The sequence below is a fragment of the Carya illinoinensis genome, chromosome 7, assembly GCF_018687715.1.
Source record: "Carya illinoinensis cultivar Pawnee chromosome 7, C.illinoinensisPawnee_v1, whole genome shotgun sequence".
NCBI classification, from domain to species: Eukaryota; Viridiplantae; Streptophyta; class Magnoliopsida; order Fagales; family Juglandaceae; genus Carya; species Carya illinoinensis.
The window spans coordinates 30,828,403-30,850,289 of record NC_056758.1 but is presented as its reverse complement, the minus strand read 5'-3'; the positions used below and the strand labels follow the sequence as shown (position 1 = coordinate 30,850,289).

The following is a 21,887-nucleotide window of genomic DNA, read 5'->3' as shown; positions in this document are numbered from 1 at the left end:
GTATTCACTAAGAAAAAAAGATTTATAAGGGCAAGCAAAAAACTGAAAGGGAAGTTATTTAAGGAAGATTAAGGTTAATTAGTAATTAATTATCTCTATATTAAGGTTAATTACTTTCATTGGGTTGTGCCCATAAATTTACATTAAAAAAAGGAAAAAAAAAAAAAAAAAAAAGAAGGCAGTACATGGCTGGGCGGGGGGCCGGTTAGATGAGATCATAATAAAGGCGATCGAGGAATTTAATTAAAAAAAAAATACAAAACAAAATTCAGGGCATGCACAGAACTGAGGAGGGTGTTGAATTCGTTGGGGGCATCGACGTGGAGGGTAAAGCCCCGTCACGAGGCACTCGACGGTAGAGAAGCCACGACTGCGGCCTTAAAAGGGAGCCCTCGTGGCTAAGTCACCCACCACAGATGCATCTCCATCAATAGCCCCACAGCTACGTGGCTACGTACCCTCTTTCTCTCCCTTCCTTTATAAATATCAAATTTTTAACTTTTCCTTATTGCTTCCAAACTTGTGCATGGATACAATCCCGTACTAATCTTAGCTACCTAGTCAACGGGGCTCGCTCGATCAGCTCTCTCTCTTTTGTTTTGTAGCGAAATGGGAAGGGCTCCTTGCTGTGAGAAAGTCGGCTTGAAGAAGGGAAGATGGACTTCGGAGGAGGATAAAATCTTGCTCAATTATATTCAGGCCAACGGGGAAGGGTCATGGAGGTCATTGCCAAAGAATGCCGGTACGTACGTATAATGATAATGAATGCTTCATATATGCTTTCTGTTTTCATCATCGATCTTCTTTTTTCCCTGACAGCTGGTTTGATCTATTTTCTTTTTACTTCCTCTTTGGCTAGGTTTATTTACCCCCCCCCCCCCCCCCCCCCCCCCCTCTCTAGAGAGAGAGAGAGAGAGGTTGTTCATTTCATGGTGTTTATTCTTTGCTTTTGTGAACAAATGGGCATGGTTTTGATCGTAGAGTTTAGTATTTTATTCATTGATCGATCTGTGTCTTTTTTTGTTATTTTGAAGGGTTACTGAGATGTGGAAAGAGCTGCAGACTGAGATGGATTAACTACCTGAGAGGCGACCTGAAGAGGGGAAACATTTCTGCTGAAGAGGAGCTAATTATCATAAAGCTGCATGCTTCAATGGGAAATAGGTTAGTGCGCGTAGCAGCAATATTCTGTCGTTTCCGTCTCCACAACGGCCAAATTGATTTACAAAAGATCCGAAATCTATCTCTCTGTCTCTTACTCTCTTTGGTTCAAAACTGTGATGGCTGCCATCCTCAAAATGGTGTGAAACAGTCAGGGATTGCATTATGCAACTTCATTAATGTCTTTATCATCTTTTTATTTCTTTTCGACCTTTTCCTTAATTTCCCTTTGCTTTTTTTGTCATTCTTGTGATCAACATCAGCAGTTGAAAATTAATGTGGCCGCAAAACTAGTTATATAAGTGCAAATTACCATATATATATTACTCTTTTTTTTTTTTTCCTTTTACGTACCCAAAAGAAATACAAACTGAAAATATTGGGGTTTTTTAATAAATTATTCTGATTTTATTAAATTTTTGCTTTTTTTTTTTAATTACCATTAATTTTATTTTATTCAGTTACATTATTGGTTGTATCATATTTGAAATAATTTTTTTAAATAACTGGTCTAAAATATATCACGTCAATTAATTAAAAAAACAAAGAGAAACATTATTAATGTGATAAGAAAGAAGGAAAGAGTAAGTAACGCTACAGTATCAGTACTGGTCCTATACTTATTAGGGTCATTATTATTATTATTATTATTATTTGACCATTCTTACCAACTTTCTCCCACAAATATTACAGGTGGTCTGTAATAGCAAGTCAACTGCCTGGAAGAACAGACAACGAAATAAAAAATTACTGGAACTCTCACTTGAGCAGAAAGATTCATACGTTCAGGAGGGTTTCCCGTACCGAAACCCTACCGACGATCATGGACTTAGCCAAGGTGGACATACCTGTTAAGCGAAGAGGCGGGAGAACCAGTCGATGGGCCATGATGAAGAAAGACAAGAAATACATCCAAAAACATGTTGGGATTCAGACGACAATACCTAAAGATAGCACTGTGAATACAACAGGAGCAATCCCAACAACAGCGTTGGTGAAAGAGACCACCTTGTCCACTGCCATGATAGACGATTGCATGGTTTTGGATCGTCCAGATCAGGTTAAAGACAAGGAGAGAGACAACAGCCTGGTTTTGTGCCCTGATGATCAGGAAAGGAAATATGAGAACCAAGTGGTACTGTTCCCAAGTGGTCATGAGAAAGAGACTGAAACTTTGGGACCATATGATCATGAGGTCGACGATATTGATGGGGTTTGGTTGGGTTTTGATTACAATATGAGCAATGGTTTGATGGATTCAAATGGGATTCTAACTTTAAACGATAAGGGGAATGAAAATCTTGATAATCATAATGTCATGGGTACTATTCATCATGATGTTGAGGAGAAAGATAGTACAGGGTTCGTGTGTGCAAACAAGATGGCGATGGCGGCTATTGAGGATCTTGAGAGTGTTAATTACAGTTCAAATGGAGAGAGTGGGGAATGGTATTCCTGCTCTTCAATGGCTTCTGGTTTTGATGATGGGGTTGATAATTGGGAATGGGAGGGTGTTGTACAAGGAAATGGGATATCGGGTATGTTATCCTGGCTGTGGGAGAGTGATAACTTGGAAGGAGATAGTTCTAACTTGGCAGGTATAGATCCTGACAAACAAGATGCTATGGTGGCTTGGCTCCTATCCTGAAAATGCTCTTTCTTTCTTCTTCCTTTTTCATGTATTTCTGGAGTGCCATTTTCCCAAATTATACGGCCCTGAATTGTTAAAGCTCTCGATTTGCACTTTAAATTACTAAATTTTGGTAGTTTATAAGCCTTTGGTTAAGATCTAATCGGCAAGATTTCATAATTGATTTAAATGGCCAGATCTTTATTGAAGGTATAAACTGTCAAAAATTGTTTTTTATTTTTTTATTTTTATTTTTTTTGAGCGTAGATGTCGTACGTCGATCGACTATATGGAGATATATCCTGTTTGTTCATATTGTTTTTCTTTTTGTATGTAAAATTAATTTCACTCTTAGAGGAAAACCATGCTTCAAGTTCTAACAAATGTTTTTTGTTTTTTCTGAGGCACGAATTAATATTAAATATTAGATTCGTATTATTTGGGCGGAGACTGAACCATCCAGCTTTCAGAAAAACGTATTGAGTGGATCAAAAGCACGGACGCGTACATCAGCTAGCCTTTAAAAAACTAGACAATCCTTATCCGTACGATGACATTTAGATGATATTTAATTTTGTCATAAATTAAAGCACGTGTTAAAAATATTATTTTCCTAGCCAGTGAACATGATGATCAAGATATAAAACTAGACAAATTAAGTTGCCATTCACGTTGGCTTCTTAATTATGGCATCCAATCCTGATGGAAATTAATTAAATTCAAAGTGAGTTTATTTTAAATGTACGTAATAATTACTTTTATATATGATTTCTCTCTCTCAATTTTCTTTGTCTAAGAATTTTTAATCATTTTCTTTTTTTTAGTTAATTATTTTGTTATTGTTTTCCGATTTGAAAACGTTAAGTTATCGCTTTCTAACAACCTAAGATCGAGTCGCACATATTTCTTCGAGGCGCCGCAATATTATAAAGTTATTTGTATGTTTCGATAGCTATCAGTGTGTGAGACTTACGTGCCATCGTAATTATACATATCTAATTGTCACAGTAAAGTAGCTTGTTTATGGCCAAATATCTTAACAAATATTTGTCTTATTTGTCTATTCCTGTTGGAGAATCTAGAGGAAAAGTGAGTGAATGTCTCATTCAAATGCGTAAAAAGAGTTGAAACTATAATGCTGATTTTCAAATTCCATCCTTTAACCACAACTCCTCAACCTACCAGATGGACTACATCAAAACTAACAATTTAGATATATATTTTTTTTCTTGGATTTGACTAAAGAACATAGGGTTGGACCAATTTATATTACTCGATCTATGACCTTTTTCTATTTTCCTCTTATGCACTTTTGTTATGATGAGGACATTCATGTACCTCCTTTCTCTTGTATCCTTTTTATCTTTAGTTTAATCATGCAATACTATACGTACGGATAATGGCTTACATATGAAAGACGAATTTTGCATAGTAACTCATGGATAATGGTGTATCACGTATTATATATTATGTTCATGGAACATATTATTACTAAAAACTAATTAACAAATTAAGATATATTATAATTTATAATTATATTATAAATCCACAATATCTTCAGATTGATACAGCTAGCAATCCAAGCCCTCACTGGAAAAATAGATCGCATTCAGCAAGGTGAATGCGACAAGATCATGAGAGCTAGCACAAAGGCGAATCTTAGATTTGAACTGAATTTCGTTGATCAATTAAATTAATTAATTGAAGTGTGTGTGTGTATATATATAAAGGAGATGAGAAATTTCAAAAGATCATGCGCGTGAAGAAAGTATGATAATATATAAACTAAGAAATGATTAATTTAAACTGCCAAAGTCGTTAACAATGATCATATAAAAAAACATCTCAAAGAGAAGAGCAGAGAATAGAATAGAAGAGGGGAGAAAATCTTGCAATACTGACATTGTACCACATCAACACTTAATAACGATCGAATGCTTAGATGGCCCACTTGCTTGCCAGCGAAGGGAAAATTTAACTGCGCCTGCAGTCCTCCTTTTCATACCCCTATCAGTGACGTGCTGGCTGGAACACCCTAGAAAATATAATAAACCTGCACTGTACCGCGATCTGCTATACCTTTAGGGGATATCGACTTGACAGTCTGATGTTTCTGCAATTATTTCCAATGCAGAAATGAAGGCTCGCGAGTACCCCCAACAAAAACTAATAAATGATTAAAAAAAAAAGCTAGAACAATAATGATAATAATAATAAAAAAAAGAAACCATCCTTTTAGCATTTTTAACTTTTGAGAGTTCTGAAGTCAAAGCAAGTAGAAGTTATAGCAGATTGATTATAAATGTTGTGGGTTCTCAAGTATAAATGTGGTGGGCATAGGTGATGTACATATTACTGATAAAAACAAAGGAAGATGTCCATATCATCATAATGTATAGGTGGCATGCATCCCTTGCAGATCGATCAGTTTTCGAGGTCTTGGGCTACCGTCCTTATAATTGGCTTTGTCGTTTAGCTAGCTAGCTTGGTGCCCTTAATTTGCTTCATGTAATTCACACCAGAATGCTTTGAAATATCTCAGCTAGCAGCTCTCTCATCATGAGTCCCAGGTTTTTAATTAATTTGCACCTTGAAGTCTACAAAGGGTTCATAATTATATAAATCCAGCTGGTTTCAGGAAACAAAAATGATTATCACTGCAACAAATACTACTTTATTTCGGGAGTGCAGGAAGTTGACAAATGTATATGATTAGTAAAAAAGGGTTATTTTTTCTCACCAAATTGTTTCGTGGGAGACTCTGACCTAAAATTAACTTTACACTTTTTTTCCATTAAAGCACCAACTCGTGGAAATTATCCACTTTTCCCACCATATCACCTGTGGAGACAGATCATAAATTTCGTGAGAAATGAGCAACAAAATAGAAAGATTGGCGAGAAATGCAACATTTTCCCATGAAGAAGCTTGGTGGAATTCCTTTTTTTTTTTTCTTCTTCTTCTACGAAGCTAATAATATCGTATTTGCGCGCAATTGGTGAATGGAGATTATAATTAATATTTAATCCCATATCCAATGACCAAGCAAGCGAGTTCATGTTTCTTGCGAATGAGCGTTGTTTCTATGATCTGCACCTATAATAATATTAATATTATTGCAGTCGTACGTTAGTTGTTGGATGTTCTGAAATCAATGAACATCAGAATAAATATCCCTTAATGCAAGAAAACAAAGATCAGAACATGTTCATATATGTCAACGAGCTCCAAAATAAGCCTACTTTCATTTCATACGTCTTTTCTTTTTTAAGTTCTCTTTTCTGGGCAGACCAACATTTCTTTTTCTTTTTCTTTTTTATCCATCCTCTTTCTCCCGGCCCTTGGGGCAGACAGGCTGGCAGCTGCATTATTGAATAGTCCCACATAGCTTAGGAACAAACTCATCCTGAACTTTATAAGGAGTTATCATACTCATCTTATTAGGCCTTTTAGGGGAGCAATGTGTGTTTCTACGTGATATCAGAGCAGGTTAACCTATGATCAATGATGGGCTCCTGCTACCTACCCACGATGATGGTACCGAAAATACCGACCCACACGTGAGGGGACGTATTGAGTAGTCCCACATGACTTAAGAACAAACTCATTCTAAATTTTATAAGGAGTTATCATACTCCTCTTATTAGGCCTTTTAAGGGAAACAATGGGTGTTTCTACATGTATGCACTAAGCAAAGTGCAAAAAAAAGTAGAATTAGATTACTACAGGAGATCAAACACATGATTAATTTAATTAACAAAAGAGGTACTTAATAATTAGGACGGGTGATCGTATGATAAGAGTACTACGTACGTACCCATTTTGCAAGGTTTGTACCTAAAAGATGTTAAAGTAGTATTATATATATATATATATATTCATATTTTGAAGAAAAAAATAGAAAATTCAAACTGCAATTCAAAGATCCGGATCCGGAATTAAATATCTGAAAAGCTATTTTAAAGTCAGCTTTACGGCTCAAAAAAACTTTTCATCTAATTAATTAGAATTTGCTCAAGTCTCCGTTAAAAAATAAAATCAAACACTTCACAATTCTTAAAAGATATATATATATATATATATATTTAGGCTTGCTAATGGCAAACTATTAAGGCAGCAGAGTTGTGTGCCTCCAGACTCTTCTAGAATAGTGGAGAATAGGTCTACAAAATCTTGTGGTAAGAAACAAGGCTAAACAGGTGTCAAATGATGTGTGGCAATAGACTGCAAAATCTGTTATGTAAAGGTCTATATATACTGACGTCGTATATACCGTGGTGTACGAAAGAAAATATCCAGTGAATGAAAAGTGAGTTTTCTGTAAGGCTCGATTGGTTAGTCAAAATCTAAAAAATTTATCTCATTTTATTATTATATTTTTTTAAAATTTTTATAAAAAAATATAATAAATAAATAAAAATTTTCAAATCTTAATATAAAATTAATATTATAATAATATTTTATTTATTATTATTTAAAATCTCATTTCATTTTATTGTATAACTAAACTAACCTTCACATGCAAATACATATACCCAGCTTTATTACAAACTATATATATATATATATAAATGGGTAAATGCTACGGAGCCAACGTTTTATATTGATAATTGACCAACTGCAGAATGTGACAAGTTAAAATAATAGAAAATAAAATGACAAAGAAACAAATTAATTAACAAAGAAGGAAAATATATTTTGGTTTTGAATAGTCTCATTCCAACGTCCTGAGACTCCCACATTACAAGAGAATTGGTTTTTAGAGATAAAAAAATTTGTCTCAAAAAATAAGAATTTCGTCCCTAGAAGTTTTTGGAGATGAAAATTTTTTGTCTCTATTTTGTCTCAGAAAGACTGTCTCAGAAGGTTTTCGGAGACAAAAATCGAATTTTGTCTCCAAAAAGTACTTTTAGAGACGAAATTGGACAGAACCAGTCGAAACCGTTCGAACGAGAAATTTTTTTTGAGACAAAAAAATTTCATCTCAGAATGAAGTTCGAATGAAAAAATTACTGTTTGAACAATAGGAAATGATAATTCGAACCAATAACCATCTTTGATCAAATCCGTTCGAACAACACATTTGAAGTGAATTTTGTTCGAAAAAAATTTTAACTGTTCAAACAGATAATATATTTACGGAAATATTTTGTTCGAACGAAGTTTTGAAAACATCGTTATTCGAATGAATATTTAATTGTTTGAACAAAGGCACTGATTGTATTTTCCGATACGTTCGAATGGATATGTTTTTATTCGAATGTATGCATAAATGGTAATTTACCATTCGAACACATTATTTAAGGTTCGAACGGTATTGATCAAACAGAATAAAATTTAATTAAAATGATAATAGTAATACAAATTGTAATCTATATACATCAATTGTTCAAATATTTACAAACATCATAAATAAAGGTAATTAAAAAAATTAAATGAACTATGATTGTGGTGGTACTGGTGGCATAGGATTTTGAGACATCATTGACTGAAATTGTTCAAACATTTTTTGATTATTTAATTGTAGCATTTCTTCTAATCTTGCCTCTAAATCTGCTGTTTGATCTAATCGGGTCAGCAACTCTTTTTCCTTCGACCTCAATCGTTCTATCTCAAGTGTAGCTTCCTCTAACCTCTTAATCTGGTCGTCATTTGATCTGGCTTTAAAAAAGGATGACGATGTTGAGGATGGTTCACGCAACGTCCTAAGCCTCTCAAATATCCAGAACGTGATCCAAGAACTTGAGAAAAGATTTGAGCATCGTTGACAGATGATTCATCAGATGGATCCACAACAGTGTCTTTAAGAGATTTCATCTTGTCCTACAAAAAGAAAAACATTAAAATTAGTATAGGTAACAAAAATATATCTAGACAATGAAATTAAATAAATTTAAACTTACATAATTTGCCTATGTTTCAGGATTGCTCCAAACACCATCATGATTTTTATATACTTTAGCATACAATTGGGTCAGATCATAATCAACAAGATTTTCTTCTTGCTGCAAAATGGAAATTAATATCAGAATTTAAACCAGAAAAGTATATGTATTAATATTTAATGGAAAATAAAATAACCAACCATTTTTTTGACAAGCGATGAAAAAATCGAGAACCCGCATGATGGCGTATCGTTAAATTTGATCTATTTGCTTTGTTCACCGCACTCCGTTGCTAAAAAAAAGTATTATAATTTTATATTTAATACATCTATCATATTAAAAAAAGACAGCAGCGAAATTACTTGATAAGCAGAATCTTCAAACAGATCACAAAATTTCTCCCAATCGTTTGGTGGCATTGCTTGGAATGGATTTTGACGCGCTTCTGTCGTAGTACTGAATTTCTGATAGTGTGCATGGCATCGACCTTGGTACCTCCGGAATGTATTCGACATCAGTTCCTCAATCATTAGTCGATCCTCTCGTCGGCCAAAATTTAGTTCAAACTCATCCTTCAAAAAATTAGAAGCAATTAGTATAATTTCAAAAGTTATTTAAATAAAAATGTTATCTTGAGTAACTTATTACGAGGTAATGATTTTTTATGTGATCTTTCACATCTTGAGGAGCTTTAGCCCAGGAGGATGTAGCCATTGGTGCATACGTGCGAGTAAGTGTACCAACATAAGAAGCAAGCCAAGCTGCTGAATCCCCAGAGCCACCGATGTGATCATCAGGTATATCAACTTTAATTTTACTTACTTTCCTTACTTTTTCTATGCCGACACCCCTCGTAATGCCTCTAACTCGACGTTGATTTACAATAGCTATATATACAAAAATTAAATCATATATTTTAATTAAAATAATCATATAATTTAAAAGATATGCAATGATAAAATACCTTGTTCTGGTTCTGGTGATATTGGCCCACCATTATTGACAGGTGAATCACACGGAAAATTAGTATGTGGTGGGGATAGCTCACGTGTTCTTTTGCATTTAGGAGGCATATATGTTTGAAATTATAATAAGTTATTATTCAAACAAATGGAAGAATCTTTTTATAAGAATTATACCTACACAAATATCTGTTTGAAAATCATTCGGTATCAGTTTTGTTGGACCAGTCGCTCTCATCATCAGTAGACACTTCAGTTGATTCATGTTCTTTCGACATGTCACCTTCAATTACTTCAGGTTGAACATCTTCTCTACGCAATGGGACCATGTCATATTGACTTAGATCAACAAATAGATTGATGCCTGATTCATTTTCTTGATATGCTTATTCATGGTCTGGATTATCAACTTCTTCATGTGGTTTGTTTGCCTTTGAAATATAATCATATACATTTCTTGGTGCAAACTTATCAACTACCCACCATGGATTTCCGAACTCCGGATCATCTAAATAAAAAACTTGATTTGCTTGGTTTGCGAGAATGAAAGGATTGTCCTCATACCATTTGTGAGAGGTATTGACACTTACAAAATATTCATCTTTACGCACTTCCAACCTAGGATTTGAGACATCCTACCAATTACATTTAAATAACCAGACCATATATCCCCCCACATACTTTAACGCTATGATATCTTTCATAATTCCGTAAAAGTCAATATTATCATCCCATAACTTCCTTCAACTACGACCCCACAATTTTGAGTTTTCCTATATCGTTCTCTGTCTGCAGTGTGAAATCTATATCCACGCACCAAACATCCTGAATATTGGATAGCCCGCTTAGACGGACCACATGCCAAAGCATATACTTCTGGTGAGATTTCACCTGAATGTTCACTATATTTCGATACAACTTACATAAATAAATTTTATTTTACTTGTTGAACTCAAGGTTTCAAGTTTCATGTGATTATAAATCTACACATGGATTTTGATGATAACAAATGAATTCAAAGAATAAAGAAGTCTCAAACTCAAGTTGTTTACACAATGGAGTCAAGCACATCAAGGAAACAAGCATGAGCAAGAAGGGAACAAGTTCACATTAAAATTATAGAGTAATGTTGTAAATCTCTTCAAAATTCGAAATTAGGATTAATGCTCAAAATTAATATTTTATCATAAAGCATTAAAATACATTTTTCACATATGCATGAATATTTTTGAAAATTAAATTTGAAAATTTTGAAAGATGATTGATTGTCATCTTTTGCATGTGCATGCCTTGATTAAAGGGTTGAACTTTGAAAATATTAAAGATGATTGATTGTCATCTTTCACATGTGCATGTTTTATTTGAATATTTTCAAAAGTGATTGATACTTTTTTAGACTTATACAAAAAGTAAAAGATTAGGTTTGAATTTTTTGAAAATGAAAGTGTGCTCATTTTGTCATATACCAAAAGTAAAAGATTAGGTTTGATTTTTTTGAAAAAGTGAATAATGTTGTCTTTGACAATTGAAAAAAAAGAACCTTTTATTTGAATTCTTTGAAAAAGTGAATGATGTTGTCTTTGACAATTGAAAAAGAAGAATCTTTTATTTGAATTTTTTGAAAAAGTGAATGATGTTGTCTTTGACATGTGAATCTTTTTAAATTTGAATATGAAGTCTCATATGCCTATAAATAGATCAATTGAGAGCTTCACATTCACAACACCAAGAGCATACAACATTCATTCAAAACTTTCATTCTCTCTTCTCTAAGCATTGAGCCTTAATCCTTGTGCATTTTGAGAGATATAGTTTGCGCTGTATTGTTCTTATTTCACTCATTGAGGAGTGTTTTCTGATAACCTACCCACTATCAGCTCTTGTATCAGAAAAATGGTGTGTATAACCCTTGTGTGTGTAGAAAGTATTCTACACGGGGAATAGTTGAATCACCACGTGTAAGGTGATTGCAAGTGTAGAGGGTGTTCTACACGGATCCTTTGTAGCGGTATTGTTCAAAGGTGTAATAGGTTTCTATCTCCACCTGAAGGAGGTTGAATAGTGAATTTGGGAATCCTCAAGGGGTAGCTTGAGGCGAGGACGTAGGCAGTGGGGCCGAACCTCATTAACATACTGAGTTTGCTTCTCTCTTACCCTTACTCTTTATATTTATTGTTATTTTATATTTTGTTTATATTTTATATTATATATTTGATTTATAATTGTTATTTTTTTTATACAACTCAATTCACCCCCCTCTTGTGTTAGTCATCTGGGCAACACTACTCATATCAAAATCATATATAAATATCAATACCATATACAAAATGTATAAAATTTAAAATAATTGTGCATATTTATTTCTAGTAATACCGTATATTCAAACCATGAGGCAAATTTTTCTTCGTGCGTCTTTTCTACGTCAGTCACACCATTCGTCTGAAATAGTTGTATATGTTCACTGCGTATGTTAATGTGAGCTATTAATTGGTATCAATATATATTATATTATGATAAATACACTTAAAAATACTATTAAATTAGATGATCATCACTAACCTCAAATAATGTTCAATCTCTTCATAGTTATTCAAGACATACTAGCGAGCTCTTTCAAACTCTCGCTCACATAGGTCATAACCCCCTTATACACCAATGGGACGTACTTTCTGGGAAAACAGAGTAAATGCTGACGAAACTCCAATTTGTCTACCTTCATAATTTCGATCCGGTCTTGTAAATCTGGTATCAATCCCACGAAAATACATTGAACAAAATGTATGCCACTCATTATGAATATATGACTCTGCGATCGATCCTTCCGGACGAGCCTTATTCCCTAAAGATCGCTTAAGTTTTCCCAAAAACTGTTCAATAAGATACATCCATCTATACTAAACAGGGCCAGCAACTAAAGCCTCACGAGGTAGATGCACAACCAAATGAACCATTACATTAAAGAATGAAGGTAGGTACAAACTCTCCAACTTGCACAATATCAATGCAATGTCAGCTTCCATTTTTATTAAGGCATCAACCTTCAACGTTCTACTGCAAATACACCTAAAAAATCGTCCTAATTCTGTCAAGACTGCACGAACATCTCGAGTAATCTTTCCGCACACACCAACTGGCAACAATCGCTGTAGAAATATATGACAGTCGTGACTTTTGAGACCAGTTATCTTCCAATCATGAGCTCAGACACATCTTGACATGTTTGAAGCATAACCATCGGGTAATTTGATTGTCATGAACCAGTCACATAATTTCTTTCTCTCATCACTCGAAAGTGTATACCATCCAAAGGGCATATAAGCTGACGACCCAGTATCTTGCAAATGCAAGTCTGATCTTATTTTCAGCTCTTTCAAATCTTTACGAGAGTTGACTGTATCTTTTGTCTTCCCTTGTATTGACATCAGGGTACCCAAAATATTCTCGCATATATTTTTTTCAATGTGCATAACGTCTAGATTGTGACAGAGTGTCAAGGTAGACCAATATGGCAACTCAAAAAAAATACTTTTTTTTTTGTCCAATTCAATTCCACTGCTTGTCTTTTCCTCTTTCGACATCTTGCATTTTTCCCAAATCTATTGTTTGGAACATCTTCCAATTGAGTGAGAATATCAATACCAGAATACTCTGCTGGTGATGACCTATGCTCAACCCTTTCATCAAACAATGCTCTATTTGAACGCCATCTATGATCATGAGGTAGATATCGACGGTGTCCCATGAAATATAACTTCCGACCATTCGTTAACCACTGAGACTGTGTATCTTTGTTACAAACAGGACAAAGCCATCTTTCCTTTCGTACTCCACTCAGACAAATTACCGTATGTCGGGAAATCATTTATTGTCCAAAGTACTGCAGCATGCATCTTGAATTCTTCCGACATGGCTATATCATATGTATTGACACCATGCTCCCACAACTCTTTCAACTCTGCTATCATTGGCTGCAAATATATGTCTATTTCATTTCTTGGTGACCTTGGCCCTGGGATTAATAAAGTCATCATAAAATAGGGATCTTTCATACACTTCCATGGTGGCAAATTATAAGATATTACTATGACAGGCCAGGTGCTATGAGAAGTGCTCATGTTGCCAAATGGATTAAAGCCATCAGTTGCTAACCCAAGACGTACATTGCGAGGTTCTCTGGCAAACCATGGATACTCGTCATCAAATTTCTTCCATTGTAAGGAATTTGCAGGATGCGTGAGGAATTGATCATTTTGAACTCTCCTTGTGTGATGTCAAGTCATATATCTGTCGCAGTCATCCGGGAAGTAAACAATCTCTGAAGTCGAGGAATAAGCAGAAAATGTCTTAGCACTTTATGGGGTACATTACGCTTATCTGATGTCCATCTTGACTTATGACACACCGGACATAAATCAAATTCTGCATATTGCTTCCAGAAGAGAATACAATCATTTTTACATGCATGAATGATATTATAATCAAATCTTAAACCTCGCTTCAATTTCTTCGCTTCATAAAAATTTTGAGGTACTACATTATCCTGTGGGAGAGCCTCTTTAAATAATTCAAGCAACATATCAATGGCCTTTGCAGAAATACGACAAATAGACTTAATATGGAGCAGACGGACAGTGAATGACAACTTGCTATGACGGGTGCACCCTGGGTACAATTCTCGTTGTGCATCCTCCCATACTAATCTAAATTCTTCATTTCCCTCAAATGATTGTGCAGATGTTCCTTCTCCATCCCTGACACCAAATATGCCTGCGCCAAGATCCCCTAACATTTCAGTCATATCTTCTCCATTATCATTGCTATCATTAGAAACATCATCATTTATGTCGTCCGTGCCAATCTCATTACATTCATCCATCTGATTGAGATTACTGCAAAATCGAACTCCCTTAGGAAATGGTTCGCCATGTAAAACCCAATGTGAATATTTTGGATCAAACCCATTTATGAATAAATGATCCTCCACAGCCATCATATTATATGAACTAAGGTTTTTGCACTTATAAATCCTCATGGGATATTATAAATCCTCAACTATCAACACTCCCAGAAGCAAATTCTAAGAAAGACTTTACCCCTTGTGCATATTGCTTATAATCTCGACCAAGTCTATCTCCCAACAATATCTAACTCTTATCCATCTATAAAAAACCCAATTCATGGGATAAGCACTATCAATAAACTATTATAATAAATGTGTCTGGGTACCATCTATTTTTAAGGTAGTTGGTCCTATCTCATTCAAGAGACTATCATCTATATCGCATATATACTCAGTCCAAAACTCGTATATTAGTAAAAATTTCGGCAGCATTTCCCTACAATTCTTCAAGTATGCCAGTCATGGTAAGTCATCGACTCTATTCATGGGCCGAGAAACTTACGAACTACATACTCGAAGAATGTAAGAAAATGCTAAACCAAAATTTTAATTGACTAACACATGAGTTTTAACTGAATATATATGTCATATATATGATAGAATCCCAAACTATCCACTTTGGACAATTCAAGAGTTGTATCTGAACATTCTTTACGAAAATATTTGGCCACAACTCTCAAACGAGTCTAAGGTTTAACTGCATGTAAAATAATTAGAAAATCCAACACCTCAGTAATAAACATAACAAGTATACATCATAAATACATTACAAGATTACATTACAAGTATACATGATGGGCCCTGCCATATATTTAAGTACTTATAATTCTTCACTTAAAGATTCCATCATGTTAATCATCTTAATTAGAATACTTAAATAATTATAAAAATATAAGTTATAATTTTTTATAACTTATATTTTATAATTATAATTTAAATATTAATCTATTAATTAGAGTACTTAAATAGAATTAATTATGCCTTATAATTCTTTAATTAATTACAATAAGAATATTTAGAGTATTAATCATCTTAATTAGAGAGCTTAAATAATTCTGCATATTTAATTATAATTTTTTATAACTTATATTTTATAATTATAATTGAAGTATTAATCTATTAATTAGAGTACTTAAATAGAATTAATTATACATCAATATTCTTTAATTAAGTACAATAAGAATATTTAGAGTATTAATTATCTTATTTAGATTACTTAAATATTTTCAATTAGAGTAATTATAATTTTTTATAACTTATATTTTATGGTTTTTTTTTTTTATAGTATTAATCTATTAAATATTTTCACTAATACATTAAACTTCTTTTATTAAATATCAAATAATTATATTTTAAGTTTTCGAATATTACAATACAGTACTTAAATATTTACAATTATACATTATAATTACATTTTATAATTACTTTATAACTATCATCTAATTGATACTGTTCGAACAAACACTCAATATATTCGAATAGAATAAAGCCATCATTTGATTCCGTTCAAACTGATTATATTCAATTCGAACGGTATTCAGAGTGTTCGAATGGGATAAAACCAGAAACCAGTCACGAAAAAAAAAACTGAATCGCAAAACACAATTTTCACATCCAAGGGGCATATTGCAATACGATACATTGGAAACTATATGATTATCCCTAAATATGATTATTAAATAACTTAGAAAACTATAAAAACTTACCTCCAATTTTTGCAATCCAATAAAAATATCAATCCACAATACCTATATATGCATAAAACACATTAAACAGCTGTTCTATCCCAACAAATAAATGCAAGAAATGAAATTGAACTTGTAAACGAAAATCGGAATGAAAAATAACAAAAATACCATTTACCTCATCTTCTTCTTTCTTCTCTCTCAAGAATCTCTTCTCTCTCACTTCTTTGAAGCTCTCTCTCTCCACAACACTATCTATCAGCCTCTGCCCACGCTCTCTCTCCCTTTCTTAAACTTCAATCCGAGTGAAAATGGAGTTAAATGATTGGGTTAATAATATGTGAATTTACGGTCGAACAGATTTTTTACAAGTTCGAACGCGAAAATAAAAAAAAACCGTGAATTTTTCCCACAATATTTTCCCGTTCGAATTAATAATATTTCAGTTCGAATGAAAAAAAGGAATATTCTCCAGCATATACCGATAATTTGGCACAAATTTTCCCTCCAAACAAAAAACTTCATTCGAATAAAATTTATATCTATTCGAACAACTTAATGTGCGTTCTAACAGATAATAATAGAAATATATAAATATACTTATTATATTATTATTAATATATAATAAAATACAATACACGTTATAATACTAAGTGTAAGAAATAGCATAATACTAAGTTTCTTATGAATTTATAATATTATGTATTACTAATAGACTAATATTTTATTTAGTATCACTAATAGTGTTATACTTATAATTAGTATCACTATAAATATAACACTAAGTATCACTAATAGTATAATACTATCTATTATAGTATAGATAGCATAAATATTTGAAAACTAATAGTACTATAATACTTTCTAATATATTCTAAGTACTTGGTTTATTAATTACTAATACACAAACTAAATATATTAGATATATGTATTTTATACTTATATTTAATGCAATATTTTACTAGAGACTTAGTATATTACAATATAATGCAATGCTTTACCGGAGACTATTTTATACTCAGCTAATGCATAATTTAAATATTAGTACTAATACTAGTATATATTGTTTTACCTCTTGTACTTATATATATCAAATTATTTTTGAATTATTACAATATCCATTCGAACATATACCATTTCCGTTCGAACTTATACCCTTTCCGTTCGAATGAATTTACATTATTTAAGCTGCGATACAGTTTCTTCTCCGGCCATTCGTGTATCCTCTCATTCGAACCGTCCGATTGAATCCTCCGCCGTTCGCAGCCCCAACGCCACCGCAAACTCCGACCAAGTACTCAAATCCCCTACAACAAGAGGTATGGGTTAAATATTTAGAATTTTAACCGATTAAAGTATCAGTTTTGGGGAGGTTTGGATTTTGAATCAATCCGACCCCATTTTGTTGTTTTGGGGTTAAATGACCCAAAAGTAATCGGTAGAAATGATGGGGCTTTACTCTTCAATCATTTCTACCGATTAAAATATTAGTACATTGAGCTATTTGAATTTGTAGATTCGGAACTGAGTTGACTCAGCCATGTCTGTTTAGCTCAGTCTCGTTCGAATGAGCTTATATTCTGTTCGAATTAAAGTTATTTCAATTCGAATGGAATTTATGCTCATTCGAATGGAAAAGATGTTCATTCGAATGGACTTCTTGCTCATTCGAATTAATGTTTTATGAGCTCATTCGAATTACTTTTATGGTCATTCGAATTACGTTAAATTCCATTCGAATGGACTTTTACTTCATTTGAATGAAAATTGAGGCCATTCGAATTGAATTTTAATCATTCGAACTAAACATGATATTTGGCAGCCCTTATTTGAATGGATTTTAATCCATTTGAATAAAAGACTTGCCAAACACTGCAAGACAACATCATCAATAGACAATATTCACTTTAGTTAAATTACACAATTATTTTGTATATCAACAGTATTCTAATGGCAAGCAGCAGCGGAAGAAAACGTTCCCGACCCCAAATAGGCTAAAGTAGCAAAGCAGCTCCTTCTCAGCTTGTTGTGCGGCCTATACTTGTTGAGCGGGAGATCATTCTGGATGACTTCCGTGATCTCACTTGGGAGGGACGGAGCATATATGACATCATCATCGATCGTGGATAGACCCTGATCTATCGGCAGAGGGGCGCAGCGTATCCTGAGATGGTCGGTGAGTTTTATTATGCCATGGGAGAGCAGTCTGGTGATACTTTGTGCTACAACTTAATAGTCTGGGGAGTGAGTATTATCTTCTTTCCCCGTGTTATTGCTGAGTTTCTTGATCTGCGGAGGGAGCCCGATGCATATCCTGCAGCACCAGCACCAGAGACAGCAGCGACTGCACCATCTGGAGAGGACACACCAGTCGCATCCTCATCGCCAGCACCAGATATACAGGCCGCATAGCTGGATATCGACTCAGATGATAGTGAGAGCCGCGTTGAGGTACCTGATGATGGTCTCACAGACGATCTGGTTCGTGGCATTGTGCGAGAGCCTTCAGCTCCTCCATATGATGGCAGTAAAGTAATCCGACAGGCCGACTATATAGCATTTTTCAGAATGCTTAATCTGATTGTCGAATATAATATTGATCCGAAAAAACACAAGACTGATTTCGGGATCAAGCGAGTTAGATTTTTGTTACGGTTAGCACGGGGGGAGCCGATTGATCTGGCATTATATTTCTTCTTTCGCACTCGATCAGAGTCACACTATTCTGGTGGAGGTAGTCTACCATTTGCACTGCTGATATCTAACCTCCTATTCCAATCGGGGGTTCAAGTGACTTCGACTGAGCGGAGGACACCACAGATGGCGCCCGTTAATAGGATCACATTTAGCAAGAGTATGGGTCACTTGCCTAGGACTCATGCAGTACAGGATCAGGATCAGCCTCCGCCTACTGATCCAGCTTCTACTGCTGATGTCCCTATTGAGAGACAGCCTACTGGGGCTACTTCGAATGAGGTACGAGCTATATTAGCGGAGCACCGACAAATTATATTTAGGGACTTCATTCAGCCCATTATGGATAGGCTTCAGGACGTGGAAAGACGCTTGCAAACCTTACAGGAGGATTTTGATTTATTTAATAAATAGATATTGTTAGTTATTATTTTACTTTTTTTATATTGTATAGAACGTTTAACTCTTTTTGAGATGTGATTAATGTATGATTTTTGTTTTTAGAGTTTGCTAGCATCTTTATTGTTAATTATATTTTCTTCTCATTATACTTAATGTTCACAATAATTGAAAAAATGACAATATCTTTAAAGTAATATTTATTTAACTAAAATATTTTTAAAATAATTACATAAAATTAATTTATGAATTCGTAAATATTTTAATTCATTTTAAATCATAATATATAATATATAGAAATTTTTATTTAATTTGAAAATGATAAAAAATTAATAGAAAAAATATGTATTATTACAATTTTAACAATATATCTTTTCAATTAAATAATACTGTTCGAATGAATTATTACTAATTCGAATAGATTATATTGCATTCGAATAGATTAATTTTATGTTCGAATTAAATTTTATTAGTTCGAACGGTTTCGATGTTTTGAGACAATCTAATTCATTCCAGAATCTCCTGTTCGAACTAATATTTATTAGTTCGAACGGATTTATAAGGTTCTCCCTATTTTGAGACGAAATTTAAATTTCGTCTCTGAAAAGTATCTTTAGGGACAAAATTTATTTCGTCCCTAACAAATTTCATCCCTAAAAAGAAAATTTCTTGTAGTGCCATCATCCCTCAATAACCACGGTCCTTTCCCTCATCCCTCCCCTCTCCCTCCCTCCATCTTGTACAGAATCAGTGAGTCCGTCCAACGCACCCAAAAATAAAGTGGAGTCTTAATTAGCTTTTGTGATTCCTCCCCCTTTAGAAGTTTTTATTTATTTTTTATTTTTTATAATTTAAAGAAAAGAAAAGAAAATGAGATCTTTATACCACATTGACTATGGTCATAACACCAAATACACACCACAAACTGAAAAGATATATGGTAAATGGAAGCTCACAGATAGGAATAACAAACACAGAAAATAGAAGCATATACTCAGGCTGTGTTTATGGGTACTGCACCAAGGTGTTATGTAAGGAATTGCATGCTTATCATCACAAAGATGATCTACAAAAAGCAAGTTTAGTTGTTATGAAAGTTATATACCCAAATTCACTTTCATCTGATAATTTTTTTTCCTTCTTTGGAGACTAGAGTAACCATATTATGTAATCAAGTACTGGTCATGTCACACCTACACCAAAATACTAAAATATGGCAGTTGAATCAAATAGTTAGTGGCCGGGGTTGAGAATAAATAATGGCTTTAACTAATTAACTTAATAATTTACATATATTTCCGATCGAATTGTATGTTTTGAGACCAGATCTAGTAATTAGCAAGAAAAGTAAATAAAAGAAGAGGCTAATGTTTCTAGTTTTTAGCACCCCCACAGAACTTGATCATCTTGATATCATTTGTAATAGTCACTGGTAATGAATTTCTCACCGAAGTTAATTTATTGACAAAAGTTAAATAATGGCCTGAAAGCATGCATGCTTTTCAATAGGCCTGGCCAGGCATCATCTTAATGGTTGCAGTGCACCTCAATCAGTTAAGATTGTTATACAGACGGTTCCATCAGTTTTACCTTTTTATTTTATTTTATTTTATTTTATCCGAACAGAGTATTGCATTACCATACTAAAAGGATCGAACAAAGAAACACATAATAACAAGATTACATAAATTGGTGGATCATTGCCACTATGAAAGTTAAGGAGCCAAGGGCGAATGGAAAAAAGAGGTATGCTTCGAAAAAATGGTTGGAAGCTGCCCATTGCGCTATAGAGTGCGTGCATCGATTCGAATCTTGATGTATTTTCAAGACATTCCAGCTTTGAAAAGACTGCAACAAATTCTTTGTGTCTTGGATTATGGGTTGTATTGTCCAGTCTAAAGTGGTGTCCGGATCCATTATTGCTTGTAATGCTGTTAATGAGTCTCCCGCTATCATCAGCTTGTTGATTTTTCTTGCCTTTGCTTCCTTTATACCTATGTACATTGCCATGGCTTCACCTTGGTTTGGGTTTTGACTTTTAAGTTGTCTAGCTTGCACAAAGATTGGAGTTCCTTCCTTTGATCTACATATGGCTGCTGCTATGCTTCTTGAGCTTCTTACCGCCACATTAAAAGTTAAAAAATGATGGCCTTTTGGTACAGGAGTCCCCTTGTGACTTTTAGTAATTTGTTCATTGCCCCAAGCCTCATAGTGTTCTTATAAATTTTGAGAGTGCCATTAACAAAGCTTTCAATGTTGGGGATTAAAGCCTCATGGATGATCTAATTTCTAAGGAACCAAATGTTGTCCATAGCAACAATGGCAAAGATTTGGAAGTGGTGTTCCTCACTGGTTTGGATGTTAAGGTTCTTTGAGGGGCTGAGAATGCATTCTATCCAGTGTTCTATACCTCTTTGAGCAAAGCATGAGATGTTTAAAGGCCAAGGTGAAAGTCTCCAAAGGATTCTAGTAAAGGTGCGAGTTTGGAAGAGGTGGGTTTGGGTTTCCTCCTCAGTGTTGCAGATGGGACACTGTGATTCTTCCTCAGACATTGGGATAAAATTTTTGAGT

At 33.9% G+C, this 21,887-nt stretch overlaps 1 protein-coding gene across 1 annotated transcript; it reads left to right on the top strand.

Annotated features, from left to right (window-relative positions):
- Window positions 1-500: 500 nt before the first annotated feature.
- LOC122315004 (transcription factor MYB1-like) lies at window positions 501-2,890 on the top strand. Its single transcript, XM_043130678.1, has 3 exons — window positions 501-742; window positions 1,035-1,164; window positions 1,855-2,890. The coding sequence occupies exons 1-3, from the start codon at window positions 610-612 to the stop codon at window positions 2,807-2,809; spliced, it is 1,218 nt and encodes a 405-aa protein (XP_042986612.1). The 5' UTR covers window positions 501-609; the 3' UTR covers window positions 2,810-2,890.
- The last annotated feature ends 18,997 nt before the right edge of the window (window positions 2,891-21,887 follow it).